The 14,073-nt window shown below is 55.6% G+C and overlaps 1 protein-coding gene across 1 annotated transcript; it reads right to left on the bottom strand.

Moving 5' to 3' along the window:
• Positions 1-259: 259 nt before the first annotated feature.
• Positions 260-11,534, bottom strand: LINGO3 (leucine rich repeat and Ig domain containing 3). The gene is made up of 3 exons (XM_035313152.1): positions 11,491-11,534; positions 10,380-10,486; positions 260-4,683 (listed from the first exon to the last, which is right to left on the bottom strand). The coding sequence occupies exon 3, from the start codon at positions 4,650-4,652 to the stop codon at positions 2,835-2,837; it is 1,818 nt and encodes a 605-aa protein (XP_035169043.1). The 5' UTR covers positions 4,653-4,683; positions 10,380-10,486; positions 11,491-11,534; the 3' UTR covers positions 260-2,834.
• Positions 11,535-14,073: the final 2,539 nt, after the last annotated feature.

The raw sequence follows: 14,073 nt of genomic DNA, 5'->3' as shown, positions 1-14,073 counted from the left end.
GTGTGTCTGTGTGTGTGTCTGTGTGTCTGTGTGTGTCTGTGTGTGTGGGGTGTGTGTGTCTCTGTGTGTGTGTCTGTGTCTGTGTGTGTGTCTCTGTGTGTGTCTGTACGCACGTGCGTGCACTTGTGTCTGTGGAGCCCTTTAAGCCCCACAGCCAGTCCCCAGTTCCATGCAAGCAGGAGGGTGGGTGCAAGGCTTTGCACCCATCAGCTTCAGGGCATACAACACTCAATTAATAATTAATAGATTAATAGCAGTGGCAGCTTGTTAACACATGCACATTAATCATTTATTAGTTATTAATATGAACTTTAGTACCCTCTGAAAGTTGTTTTAGCATCATTTATTAAGGGTTTTACAGGGCTGGCAGTGGTGCTCACAGGTGATCGATGGGAAAGCCCAAACCCCCCCACTTCTGACCCCGCCAGGGTCCTCACCCACGGCCCTAATCCCTTTGGCTCCGTCTTTGCAGCTTTGCCCTGACCTCCATCCTTTTGTGAGTGCCCAGTCTGAGCAGAGAGTTGTCCCGAACTGAGCTCCAGGTGCCTGGAGTCTGCCCGAGCCCTTCTGTCTTGCTGGAGGCTGTGGCACGGATCCTGCAAACGGTATAGAAGGGACCAACTGTGCAGGTAGCTGTCTTACTGGAGGCACATGGGGAAGAAAAGGTGAAAAACAAAAAGCAAACAAACAAAAATCTCAAAATCCTAGTTTTGTGTTTTTCTTTTCCTTTTATTCCCCCACAAATAAATTTCACATGCTCATGAAATAGAAAACTGTGCAGGTCTGCACTGCCAGAACCTTCCTTTGCAAATGGTGGGAGGTTTTTGGAGGTTTTGCAAGGTTTTGTGCCTGACCCCTCCCACACACCCCCAAGGTAAAATAAATATATAAATAAATCAGACAGAGCGGGGTGACATGGGTGGGACCCCTGACATGACACGGCATGCACGGCACAGGGAGTGCGGGGGCACCTGGCATGCGACCTGTGGTGAGGATGATGGGGAGTGATGGGTGTCTCCCCAACCCTGTGATCCCCCCAGTGTGGGCAGGGGAAGGCACGGGAGCACCCTGGGGAGCAGCCTGGGCCTGATTTGAACGTGGCTGGGTGCTGTTTGGATGCTGTGGTCGTTGGCTCCACTACCCCCTTCCTTCTGGGACCAAGCTGGGGGACGGGGAGGCCAAATGTGTGCTGTGCCCATGGCACTATGGCAGGATGGGTTGCAGTGAGATGGGGTGCAGGGGATGACACAGTTGCATCCCACAGAGTGAAGCTGTGGGGCCCTGTTCCCTCTAACCCATGGCCCTTTGGGAGCTTGTGCCCAAAATTCATCCCCGAAAGGCCTGGGGGTGCTGTAAGCCCTGCTCAGGCACACCTCTGGCTGCCCAGAGAGGGGGGACGTGCAGGAATGGGGACAGGGACGGCCCCTGTGTGAACACAGGGACGAGGAAGGGGGCACAGCCCTTTCTGCAGCCCCCCCAAAGAGCTGGGGCTTCTGCTACTTTACTTAAAATATACTTAAAAGGGGTGAAAAAGATAAAACCACCTGAAAGCTGCAACCTGCACCCAAGCATGGAGATGAGCTGGGGGGGTGTGGGCTCTGCTGGGTCCCATCCAGGCTCTCTCTCCAGCTGCTCCTTCTTGCACCCAAAAAAATACATCCCGAGGTAAAGCAGGGGTGGAAGAACCAGCAGGGCAAGGGACATGAAGCTGGGACAGTCCCTGTGGCAGCGAGCAGGTCACAGAGCTCCTGTCCTGTAGAATTCAACTTTGCAAGCTAAAGAAAATGCCCTGCCTGCACCCAAAGCTGCCTTTTGCACCTTTATGAGGACATCCTACTGTCACCCGTGCAGCTGCCAATGGGACAACCCTCGATCAGGAGCAGAAATGTGGGCACCACCTTGTACCCCAGCCCTGGGAGCCCTGGAGCAGGGCCCCAGCCCTCGCCCCCATCCTGCTGCCTGATGTCACCATTCCTGCTCCCCGCCAGGTTGCCAGAGCTCAGTCCCAGCCTCACACCCCCGTCAAGGCCATGGCTGGAGAATGGCTTGGATGGATATGAAATGGGGCCTTGCCTTGCTGTGCGACTGCTCATTGTAATTCAAATGCCTGTGGCCTCATTATTTTTTTTTCCCATTTGTTTCCTGCTCACATCCCCCACCACCTTGCGTGGGGTACGCGGGGGACGGGTGGTCATTATTGCTTCTGCAGGAGCATCTCCAGCACCCATTTTTGCAGCTGCCCCTTGCTGGAGCTGCCCGGGTGAAGGTCCTGTGGCATGGCCGTGTCCTGGGGTCTGGCTGTGCGGGCGGGGAAGGGGGGCCAGGAACACCCTGGCACGGAACCCCAGTCCTGTGTTGCACCGGAAGACTTCTTTTGGAAATTCATTTTAAAAAATTGTTGGAGAAAAAAAAAAAAAGAAAGAATGAGAGAACAACCATAAACAACATCAAGAAAGTTTTCCAGAGTCCCTTAAAAAAAAAAAAAAAAAAAGGGAAAAGAAAAAAAAAAAGAAGCATTTTTTTTTTTTTTTTTTTTTTTTTTTTTTTTTCCCAGGTCGAAATGCTGCTGATTTCAAGAAATGCATAGTTGGTAGCAAAAACATCAGCTACATCCGGAGCTGGGATGGCCCCTGGGCAACTTGTGCCCTGTGGGGTCACCGTGGGGCTGGGACCATCTGGGTCCTTGATCCCAGACTCTGGGTATGTGTGGTGCTGGCCCTGCTGATGCCCCCAAGCAGCGAGGATGTCACCGGTGCCCCCGCAACCCCCGGCTCCATCCTGCTGTACTCGTGCCTGGGGCCGGGTGGCAGACAACATCTATCCTCTGGAGAGGCTCAGATCATCTTCATGTTGAATTTCCTGGCTCCTCCTTGGCCCGTGGTGGTTGTGGGACCATCCACCTTCCGGAAGGAGTACTCCACCGAGAAGTTGTTCTTGTGCTGCCCCCGGCCCCGGCTCCACACGAAGAGGAGCAGGAAGCAGAAGAGGACCACACCAAGGAAGGTGATGCAGCCCATGGCTGTGGAGACCAGGATGGTCTTGAGATCCAGTGTAAACTTCAAGAAGACCTGTGTGTCGTTGTGGTAGGTGTCATTGAACTCGCTGAGGTACAAAGTCCGGTTGGTGTAGGGGGAGCCATCGGCCGGGTGCCCCTTGACTGTTAGAGTGGCGAAGTAGGTGTCGTTGCCTCCCGCGTTGCTGGCGATGCAGATGTAAGTGCCACTGTCCTGCACCTGGGCAAAGCGGATCTCCAGGGTGCCCCCCGGCAGCACGGTTGCCCGCCCTGTGCTGCGTGTGGTGATCATGCGGTGCTGGGGGGACACCCAGACGATGGAGGGGTCTGGCTCCCCATCTGCCCGGCACAGGAAGGACACGGACTGGCCTTCGCGGGCTGTGATATGCTGCAGCTTTCGATCCCTGATCTTGGGCTTCTGGCAGGTGAAGTACTCGAAGAGCACAGAGTCGGGGAAGTCGCGCAGGGCGTTGCCCTGGATTTCGGGTGGTGTGGAGCACATGGGCTGCTGCCCATCGAAGTTGAGCGTCTTCCGTCGCTGCAGGATCCAGAGGAGGCGGCAGTCACAGGCCAGGGGGTTCCTGTCCACCCGCAGTGTCTCCAGCGTGTTGACGGAGTGGAAGGTGCTCTCCTCCAGAGTGGAGAGAAAGTTGCTGGAAAGGTTGAGCAGCCGGATTTGTCGCAGGCCGGAGAAGGCCTGCGGCTCCACAGACACTAATAGAGCGCCCACAATGTGAAGCTCCTGGAGCCGGATGAGGTCTTTAAAGGAGCCCTTCAGCACAGTGCTAATGGGGTTGTAGGACAGGTTCAGGTACCGGAGGTACACCAGGTTCCTCAAGGCAGCGGTGGGCACAGCTGTGATGTTGGTGTAGGTGATGGAGAGTGAGGTGAGGTTCAGTCCCTGGAAGCTGGTGGGGGAGACGTCTTCCAGCAGCGGCCAGTTGTCGATCTCCAGCTGCAGGAGGTTGTAGAGCTTCTTGAAGTTTTGGTCCTCCAGTGCAGAGATGCTGAGGTGCCTTAGCCGCAGCACCTCCAGGTTCTGGAGGTAGGAGAGTGACTCGGCTGAGATGGAGGTCAGGTTGCACTTCTCGATGGTCAGCTGTTCCAGGCCGAGCAGCCCTGAGAAGGCTCGCTGGGAGATGTACACCAAGTCATTATCACCCACCTCCAGGCTCTTCAGGTTTCGCAGGTCCTGGAACATGTAGTCCAGCAGGATGACAAGCTTGTTCTCGCTGATGTCCAGCAGGGTGAGGTTGGTCAGCTTGGTGAAGACCCCCGGGGGGATGAGCTTGAGCTGGTTCCCCCGCAGCCGCAAAGTCTGCAGGTTGAACAGGTTGCTGAAGGCGCCTGGCTCCACATTGGTGATAATGTTCTCACTGAAGTCCAGCTCCTCCAGCAAGGGGTATGGGGAGAGGTCCCCTGGATTCAGACAGCGGATGCGGTTCTTGTTGAGCTCCAGGATCTTGGTCTCAGTGGGGATGCCCTCAGGGATGGCGGTGAGCCGCTTGCGGTGACACACCACTGACTTGATCTGCGGGGCACACTCGCAGCGGGCAGGGCAGGCTGCCACCCGTGGGGGGCTGAGGAGGACCAGGTGGAGGATCAGGACCGGGAGCCAACATGTCATGGTGTAGAGCATGGTCTTACGGACTCTCTACCATTCTCCCATGTGCCTGGAAGGGAAAGAGAGACGTGATGATAGCAGCAAATCCTATCAGGATCAGCAGTCTGTGGGCTACAACCAGAAAATGCCTCCATTGGAGCACCCCAAACCATGGTCCATGGCCTAAAAAGGTCCCAGCCCCATAGGAAACCCCACTGACGTCTGCTTGTGGCCTGGGGACCATGCCTTATGCAAACACGGGCATGCAGCAAAGGTGGGACACCATGTCCTTGCTCCCTGTGGTGGCGGCGGAGGGTTCTTGCCTGGGGTCCTGCCCTGCCGTGGCGGTTTGGCCTCAGTCCCACGGGATGGAGGATACTTGGAGCCTCATGCAGGAGCTGGTCCTCCTGTCCTTGTCCCCCTGCTCTGTTCTCCAGAGTGGGCTGGGGGAGGCTGTAGGCTGCATGCTGAATCTTGGCAGATGATGGATTACTGCTGACCTGCTGCTTGCGATGCACCAGCCACAGCTCAGCCGCTACTGCCCTCCTTTCAGAGGGATTAGGACCTCATCACCCATTTCCCTTTTCACTGCTTTCCCCTTCCCTGCTCTCTTTTCCCTCCTTTGCACCAAATCTGCCAGAGAAACATCCCAGCATTGGTGCAAAGCTCATCAGCCATCTCTCCTGAACCAAGCACTGTCATTAACCTAATTAAACAGCAGGGCTGCTCAGTTGGAGTGCTGTAGGCTGGTTCTGGGCTGCTACATGATCCAGCCTCGGGGTGCGCAGGGGCCTTCCCAACCCTCCTTATGCCCACAGCATGGGGAAGGATGCCATCTCCGTGGATAATTTCCAGCTCTGATCCTATTATACAATCTGAGCAATTCACTGACAATAAACTCATTGCTCAGTGCAATTTAGGAGCCACGGGAGATTATCTTTTAAAGACTTATTTTTGTGTGTCTTAATTTTGTCACACTTCCCTGTCTCTCCAAGCCAGTAGGGTAAACATCACCATCATCCTCACAGCCGCAGGCGGCTGGGAGGGGACTAATGCGGGGCTGGGTGATGCCGAGCGGGGTTCCCTTGTTGGGTGGGATCGCAGAGCAATCTGTCTCTGCTGCTGTCCCCACATCCCAGCCATGCAACCCTGAAGCTTTCGGGAGGCATGCGGAGCTGGTGCCATGACCACGCACTCATGCCTTGACTTCATCCTTTCGGTCCAAGTGGCTCCGCTCCTCCCCGACCCTTGCAACTGCACAGGTGCTCACTCCCTGCCCTTGCTGGGCAGCATGGGAAGGATGCACCCAGATGCAACCTGCAGGAAAAGTCACTATCATTTATTAATAGCTCATTACTGCGATACTGCTGCATTCTCCGGGGCTTGCCTGGCCTCTGGGGAGTGAGGCCAATTAAGACTCAACTCAAAGGCCTAGATAGAGGCTCCTCTTTGCATTTAATTTGTTTTTAAAAATAACATGTCTGCTGCTCACCAGGCTGGGGAGTGGAGCCAGGGAAGCCCAGGCTCAGCACGTCACAGGCACAGCTGCAGGGCAGGGCTGGAGAGGCCGGGCAGAGCAGAGGCTGGGGAGGTGGTGAGGCTGCTGCCAGCCTTTAAGAGCACTTACTCCTCAGCCCCCAGGTCTCTCCTTCTCTGAATAAAGACCAGAAAAGAAGCTGGGCTTGACATTTCCAGGTTCCCCTGCTTTGACATCATGCAAGTACAAACACTTCAGCCAAAGCAACATCTTGTTTTACTCTCGCATCTACTTGCAGAATTCAAAATGGTCCTTCTGGGACTGCCCTCAGAAACTGCTGCTTGAGGCCAGGCACATGATATTCCCCACTGGGCTCTGGGAGCGCAGCAGCACCTGGCAGCACCCAGGGGAGTCACCAGCCCTATGTCTAGCAGCAACCCACAGCGCGGTCACTGCAGGACCCCCATGCAGGATGGGTGCATGTGGGGCAGGATGCAGTGCTGGGGCCAGTGGGCACTTTGGGCAGGCTCATCCCCCAAAAACATTGATGCTGCAGAGAAGAACAACAGTGTTGGGACTGCACTGTGTCCTTAATCACACGCCCAGGAGGCCCCGTGTGATTTCCTGGTGCTGGAGGCTGGAGAATCTGTGCACGTGCAGGGGAAAAGCTGTGATGTGATGGGAGCCTGGAGCCCCAGAGTGAGCCTCCTGCCCTCCTGCAGCTTCGGCACGGTACCTACAGACCCTCCCTGCTGCCAGCCTTGGTCCCTCAACATGGACCTCACTCACGCCTTATACTCCGACCACCCCCATCCTTCCACCAGTCCCCCTGCTCTCAGAAGCTCTCTGTCCAATTTGAGCTGCAGAAACAGTGCAGCTGATGCTGGGGAGTGAAGGAGGGTAAATCAGAGCTGAGATATGAGGAGACAGAAAACTTGGGGATCACGGGAGGCCAGCGGTCTCCCTGCACGTTGCTCTGATGAGGCTCTAGTGATCAGGCAATTAGCAAAGCAAGAATGAGAATAATCCAGCTGAAACAGACAGGAGGAGAGAGCTGGGTGTAGAAAGCAAGAAAATCAATCACCAGACCCAATGGAGAATTACCTAACGGAGTTATTCCTAATCCCATCAGAGTCTGGCTGGGAAACCAACTCTCCTGGCTCTGCGCTCCGGTGCACATGGACAGTTTTTCTAGGTCACTTCATTTCCAGGCGCTGCTCGCCTGCCCAGCACAGAGCTGGCTGCTTCATCACTTTTGGTGGGCACCAGGGCCCCATCCTGCCTGTGCCAGTCCTGTCCTGTGCAGCCACAGCTGAAGGAGCCAGTAAACAGCCCGGAGCTGGGCTGGGGACGACAGGAAGAGCCTGGTGATGCCCAGCTCATGGGACTGGGATCCACCAGAGGCTGCTCAGACATCAGATCTTGTTGACAACATGCAGAAATAGGGTGAGAAAGCATGGGAGGAGAGATGTCTGAGAGAAGACATGCTCCTTGTGGGTCACTGCAGAAAATACCCCAAAGCACAGCTTACAGGGGCTGTTGGAAAACCATAAAACCCTTATTTAGATGGGAGTTATTTTGGTGACTGGCAGCTGCTGCATCTTATGGCTCCCCCCATGCTCAATGGCCTCAAGTCTCACGGCTGGCCAAGGCAATGCTGGAGCAGCCAGGGTGCCCAAGCCTCCAGCAGGGCCAGGATTTACCCTTTCTGCCCAGCAAAACCCATGGCTGACGTCTTCCTGGAGCTGCCTTCCCCCTGTGCTCCCACCCAAGTCCTCCACAGCCGCAGGACTTGCCGCTTCCCTCCCACATGGAAACTCCCAGCCCTTGTAACTACTGCGAAGACCCAGAACCGAGGATTCCCAAATGAGCCGCGACGCCAAGGAGACAACCTGAAAGAAGCCACCGCTTATTTTTAGAGACAGCCTTATGATCGTCAAGCACGTGGCTTAAGCAATACTCTGCAGGCAGCCACAGATTGGCCACAATCTGCTCTTCTTCTTGATAGACTTCATGTCTGAATCTCTATCTCCACAAGATGCTCCCCAGAGAGAAGACATTCAGAGACGACCACAGCGTAGAACATTTCTGAAAGGTCACTGCTGCGGGTACTGGGGAATGGAGCGCAGCAGCCACGCAGCAGCGCGGGGCCCAGCAGAGGAGGTTGGTATGCCCCCAGCATCTTCATTTCTCTTCTGAGGTGGGTGACTCTGGCTACAGGCAGTGCCAGTGGTGGCCCGGCAGCAACCCCAGGGTTATTTTTGGAGGATGCCCAGCACATTTTTGTTGCGTAATGAGAACTTGGCATTTGCAGAAGCCCTTTACCATCTCAGGTGATAGCAAACACAGCCTGACAGCCCATGTACCTGGGGCTTTCTGTGGTTATTCCCCCCAAAATACACCATGTGCCCACCACAGCCAGTGTGGCACGCTCAGCTGGAGCCCCATGGAAGGGACAGAGGGAGCTTGCCAGACCCCTGCCAGGCAGGGCATCCTGAGGCCGTGCTGAAGCCAGTGACGGGGACACCCCACTGCCACCTCCTGCAGACACAGCACCCAAACAGCACCCAAACCGACGTGCTACCTTGCCACATGCCCTCCCAGGGAAGGGACCTTCCCTCTAAGACAGGCAGCTCCATGATAAATGAAATACAGGGGCAGGATGATTAATAACCACATAGGAACAGCATATGCTGTAGTTATCCACATTTCAGAGCGCTGATTAATGGCACTGCTCGGGGGCGTTCAGACACCCCCCATGTTCACCCTAGCTGGGTGCGGGGTCCAGCCTGGAACCACTCCTGAGGATTTTGCAGCAGCCCGAGCGTGTGCTGCTGCACACAGTCTATGCCCCAGCCTCCCTGAGGGAATTGGCAGCCGAGGGAAGGGTCCTGGCACAGGGTCCCTGGCATGCTGCGAGCCCTGGGCAGGGTGGATGGGGCTGGCTGCCCCCCACCCCATAGCCCCCCATGGGCTCTGTGTGTTGGGAGGGAGGCGCATCATTGCCGAGGCTCTAATTGGACAAAACAAGCAGGCGGACACGGAGGGGTGGCAGCTGTGGATCCACAGCTTACGACCTCCTGGAAAACCCTGCTCGGGGCAGAAATCCCTGGCAAGGGGCACAGGGAGTAGCAGCCACAGACTGCCTTCCCTCCGCCTTTCAGCTCTGCTCAGCATCAGTCCAGGGCTGAATGCCTTTTTTAAGACCTGTCTACAGCTGCTGCATTTGAAATGTTATTGCCATCCCAATTATGATAATGGGAGCAGCAAGCAAAGAAAGCAAAATGCCGTTACAGGGTGAAATAACGCTTGACATTGCAATCTATACCCTCATCCTGCCAGGCAGAGGAAAGATCAAACCAGCTTCACAATAATAAGTTCTTGGCTGGGGAGGGGGGCAGGGGACCTTGTCCCAGCCCTGCCAGAGCCTTGTGGAGAGCAGCTCCCAAATCCACCCTAATCTGGGCAGCAAAGTCTCTGGCAGGCACCTGCCACCATCTGCCTCTGGATGGATGTGGCATACTAGGGAAGGAAGCGGTACAAAATTGCATTTCTGGGGGAAAGCACAGGACATGGCCCTGCACCCAGGAGCTGCCCAGCCTGGGGGCTCCAGCTGCGCCACTCCGACAGCTCCTAAGGGCTGGAAGCTACAGCAAGCGGGGACATTTGGAGCATGAGAAGCTGGCGTTGGTCCCCAGATCTGCAGCTTCAGGGCATCAGCTGCAGCTGTGGGACCAGGAAAGCATCTCTGTTCCAATCTGCAGCCCCAAAGAGGCTCCTGAAAGCCAGAGCTCTATGTGGCGGGGAGGCTGGGGGAACCCAGTCCCCAGAGCTCTGCCTGCACCTCCCAACCCAGGACCATGGGGGCTGAGCTGGTGAGCTCCCGAGCCCTTGTCCTCCTCTCCATGAAGCCCATCCTGACATCCAAGCTCCAGCAACAACTCCAAAAATGCCTTTCTTCAAGCCATGAGTGGCACTGGGAACCCTGCTGCTGCCTGTGCAGCAATCCAGAGCCCCTGCCAGCACTCCTCATCCCCACAAGCCCCAAGCCCAGAGCTATGCCTTCCCTCCAGTCACTTCTTGCTCATTTTGGGGCTGCAGCAATGGGCAGAGCTTTATTTGCCATTGCATGGAGCAAACATCAAGGCCTCAATGTGGAATGTGGTGGCACAGAGCGCTTAGAGCTGAGAAGAGGAGCAAGGATTTAATGCCCTGAAGCAGGATGGCCACAAGCACCCTGGGCATGGCCCCTGCAGCCGGACCCCCCCCCCCCCGTGCCCCTCACTCACCGTTCTGCAGGTCCGGGGCTGCGCCGACATCTGTCTGTGGTGCGGCGTGTGAGGCCTGGGAGGTTTACATGGCAGAACGTCGGGCACGGCCAGCCTCCGCTCCTCTGGGTAAAACAGCACAAGAGCATAAATCCCCTCCCCACAGCAGCCAGTTCCCCAGACAGGGGAAGCAGCCTTAGCCTTGCTCCACCCCGATGTATGATCTGGTCATTGCACCTCCCCTAATTAAATGTATTTATATAATCACATATAAATCACCCATTTACAAACAGGACAGTTTCCGAGCAGCCAGCTCTGGGGTGCAGCGGGGAGGATGCACAATGCTCCCTGCGTGCAGGGACCTCAGGCCATGGCACCTCTGCAGCGGTGCTGCCAGTAGCTGCCCAGGAGTCCTCTTTTGAGGGAGACTTGAGCCAAACTTACAAGCAAAAACCCCTATCCTGGGTCCCTGCCTCTCAGGGTGCAGAGAAGTGTTTCCAGCCCCAACAGCTGGCACGGGACACTGACCTCCAAACAAATGCCTCGCTACAGCTTTGCCTGCATCAAGTTTAGTTTGCCTCTATCAAAGAAAGAGGGGATTTAAGGGCTCCCTTTTGGGGAAAATATAGCTTCCTCTGGTTAACAGATCACAAATGGCCCCAGACTTCAGGTCTGATTTGACTGCACCTGCAGGGACGCTGCTTTTACAGCCCAGCTGTCACTTCACCCTCCTGTGAGAACCCAGGATGTAGAGGAAAACAGCAGAGAAACAAGGGGGTGGCCAGACCTGGTCACACACAGCTCAAACCCACAAGTGCTCCTGGGGACATCCCTGACGGCACCGGGAGATGAGCCCAGGACAGCAGCTAGTGCCCGCGAGGCAGGGCTGTCCTCTGCACCTCCCTGGTGCCTGGTGCAAGCCCCAGCTCCACTTGGACACTGCTCATGGACAGACAAAACACCTTTTGCGATCCCCGAAAGACCAAGCACATACCATGCCAGAAAACCGAAAATCACTCCAGGAAAGCATCGCTACCACTGAGCAGAAGACACAGCCACCTCCTGGAGCCAGCTGTGAGCTGGTGAGTACCGTGGTGTGAGATGCTGCTCAGGGATGGTCCCGGCTCACCCCTGCTCCGCCTCTGCTTGGCTGTTCCCCGGGAGGACGAGCGCCCATGTTTCCAGCTGCCGTAAGACAACGCTATCCCAGTTACACACTAGCAGCTCCCCTCATCCTCCCCCACATTTCCTTTTGGCAGTCATCGGCATGGACGCCCCTGCATAAAATTAAACCTGCGCTTTGCACAAGGCCCCGATGGGGATGCATGCCTTGAGAGCAGCTAGCAAGAAAGGAGCAGCACTGAAAAAATCCCCCATTAGCAATAACAGCAAGGAGCACCCCCTGCTCTGAGATGTGCCCCGGCACAAGCAGAGGGGTGCAGGGGCTGGCAGCACTCCCACACCTTCGCTGGAGCCCAGGGCAGGGGTGCAATCGCATTCAACCCGCAGCTAGCGAATGCCCAGGGGCATCAGGTGGGCAGCAGCCAGTGCCTAAAATAAAGGCAAGAGCTCTCCAAATGACCTAGGAACATCCTGCCCTGCCCTCAGTGCCGGCAGGTGGATGTTTGCAGCACCAACGCCGTGATGATGCAACTCAGTGAGGATTTTGTTGAGCGAATTAATCCAGCGTATGTGATTTGAGGGATTATAACCTCCCGAAGTGTGGATGCACAGAGAGCTGTTTCTGCTACACGTTGCTGGCAGCTGCGGAGCAGGTGGGGCTTCTGTAATGCCAAAGTAATGTAATAACTGGGAGGGAAGCTGCCTTCATTCTGCATTGTCGCAACACGCGAGGCATTTCTGCACGGAAGTGAAGCACCCTGGGTCTCATCTCACTCCTCCTGAGAGCCAGGCCTCTGGCAACTGGGGTGGATAAGGCAAATCCTGATAAGAGTTCCAGCAAGTTGGACATGCTCCTGTATTTATTGCAATCCTGCTGAAACCAAATTGCAGCGAAGCTGGCAGCGACCAAACCCTGCTCAGCAGCCGGCTCTCCCCAGCTACCTCTGCGCTCCTTGCAGGCTGTACAGCTTTGCCTCCAGCCCTGCACTGGCGCGAATGTGGCCCCTACACTCGCATTAGAAAAAGCAGCCGGGCTTGGCTTAATAAACCCCCGCCTTCATTACGTGAGCCTCTTGTTCCCACACATCTGAGAGATTAGGGTCTCAACTGATGTTCTTGGCATTTATTTTTGGTAACTCTTACGTCACTTAGCAACCTCCGGTTCAGGTTACTTCAGTTTTTTTGTCTGCCAATCCATTTTAATCCCTGTGAAATGGGACCCACAAGCATGCTGCTGAAGTGGCCTGAAAGTGTCCTCTGGTTCCCACGTGCGCGCAGCTCCTGGCCTCTCATTGCCACCCACCCTGGGTCTCGTCCCACTGTCCAGCCCAGGGCAGGAGCGCACAGGGGCACAAAGAAGCATGCAGGAACGTACAGAAGTATGCAGGAGCACACAGACAGAGCCTGCAGCGCACAAACCTGCAGCAAACACCACCAGGCAGCAGGCCAGGAGCCCTCAGGGTGCTGCAGGAGCCCTGTCCTCTTCCTCCAGGCACGACCCCGCTCACCAGGCCTTGCTGCCCCACAGCACAGCAGCCAGGACCACAAAGCACATTGCAGCAAGCCAGAGACTTTCCTCATTAGTGTAATTAATGTCAGAGTTCCCAGTTGGCCAGGCTTCTGGCTGACCTTTACTTCAAGAGACGTGAACAACAAAAACAACTCAACACAGGGGCGACGTTGCGGGCTGCTCATTTGAAAGCATCAGTGAAATTGTCTTAGTGACGTGCCCCCAAAAGAGGAGCCTGCTGCTAAAGTAAAATGTGATAATTTGGAAAACAACCGTGGGGAGGGAAAAAAAAAAAAAAAACAAACAAACTCTGCTCCATCCATCCAAAGAAGTAGCCTGGCCAGTGCCCAGCATTTGCTTGTGAGCTTGGGGTGATGGGAGGGAGAGAACTGAAGAGGTGGGAAGCGGAGGGAGAGCAGTGAGGTTCTGAGTTTAGGGACAGGGGGACATCGTCATGCTGGAGCCAGCCCCGGGGGTGGTGGCGGTGCTGCAGGAGCAAAGCCCAGCGTCCAGCACAACAGGGACGGCTCCGCCACGTCCTTAACTCATGGGACCCAACAGGCCACAAGCCAGCAAGGAGACAAATGCAAACTCCTGTTGGATCATGGCTCCATCATGACCACCACAACAAACAACCTGGGCCTGGGTTTCCAGAGGTTGCCAGGTGTTTGTGTGAGGCCAAGACAGCCGGGGGGACCCAGCCCCAGCAGCGTGCACTCCCCTGGCCCCGAGCATCCCCCCACTGCAGAACCCCACGAGCAGACCTGAGGTGACGTCCCCACAGCACTGCATGTACAGGAGCTAGGATTAATGAAGACAGGATTTTTTTTTTTTTTTTTTTTCCCCCTCCATTTGTCACACTTAATTAATACTCTTGCTTCTGGAAAAAGGTCACAGTTTAGATCTCATTTATATCACTTCATCTGTGGTTTACAATTGCAGGGTCCTGCTTGTTTTGGCGACCTAATTAGAGTTCAATTACTGGGGTCTTGCTCTACCCCTCCACGCTGCTGTGATGGAAAGGAGAAGAGGTGGAGGTCCTGGCTGTGCAGCCCTGACAGGGCTGCCCGTGAGATGTCC

This window comes from Oxyura jamaicensis, assembly GCF_011077185.1.
Source record: "Oxyura jamaicensis isolate SHBP4307 breed ruddy duck chromosome 28 unlocalized genomic scaffold, BPBGC_Ojam_1.0 oxy28_random_OJ71749, whole genome shotgun sequence".
Lineage (NCBI taxonomy): Eukaryota > Metazoa > Chordata > Aves > Anseriformes > Anatidae > Oxyura > Oxyura jamaicensis.
Note: the sequence above shows the minus strand (reverse complement) of the source record. Positions and strands in the feature narration are given on the sequence as shown.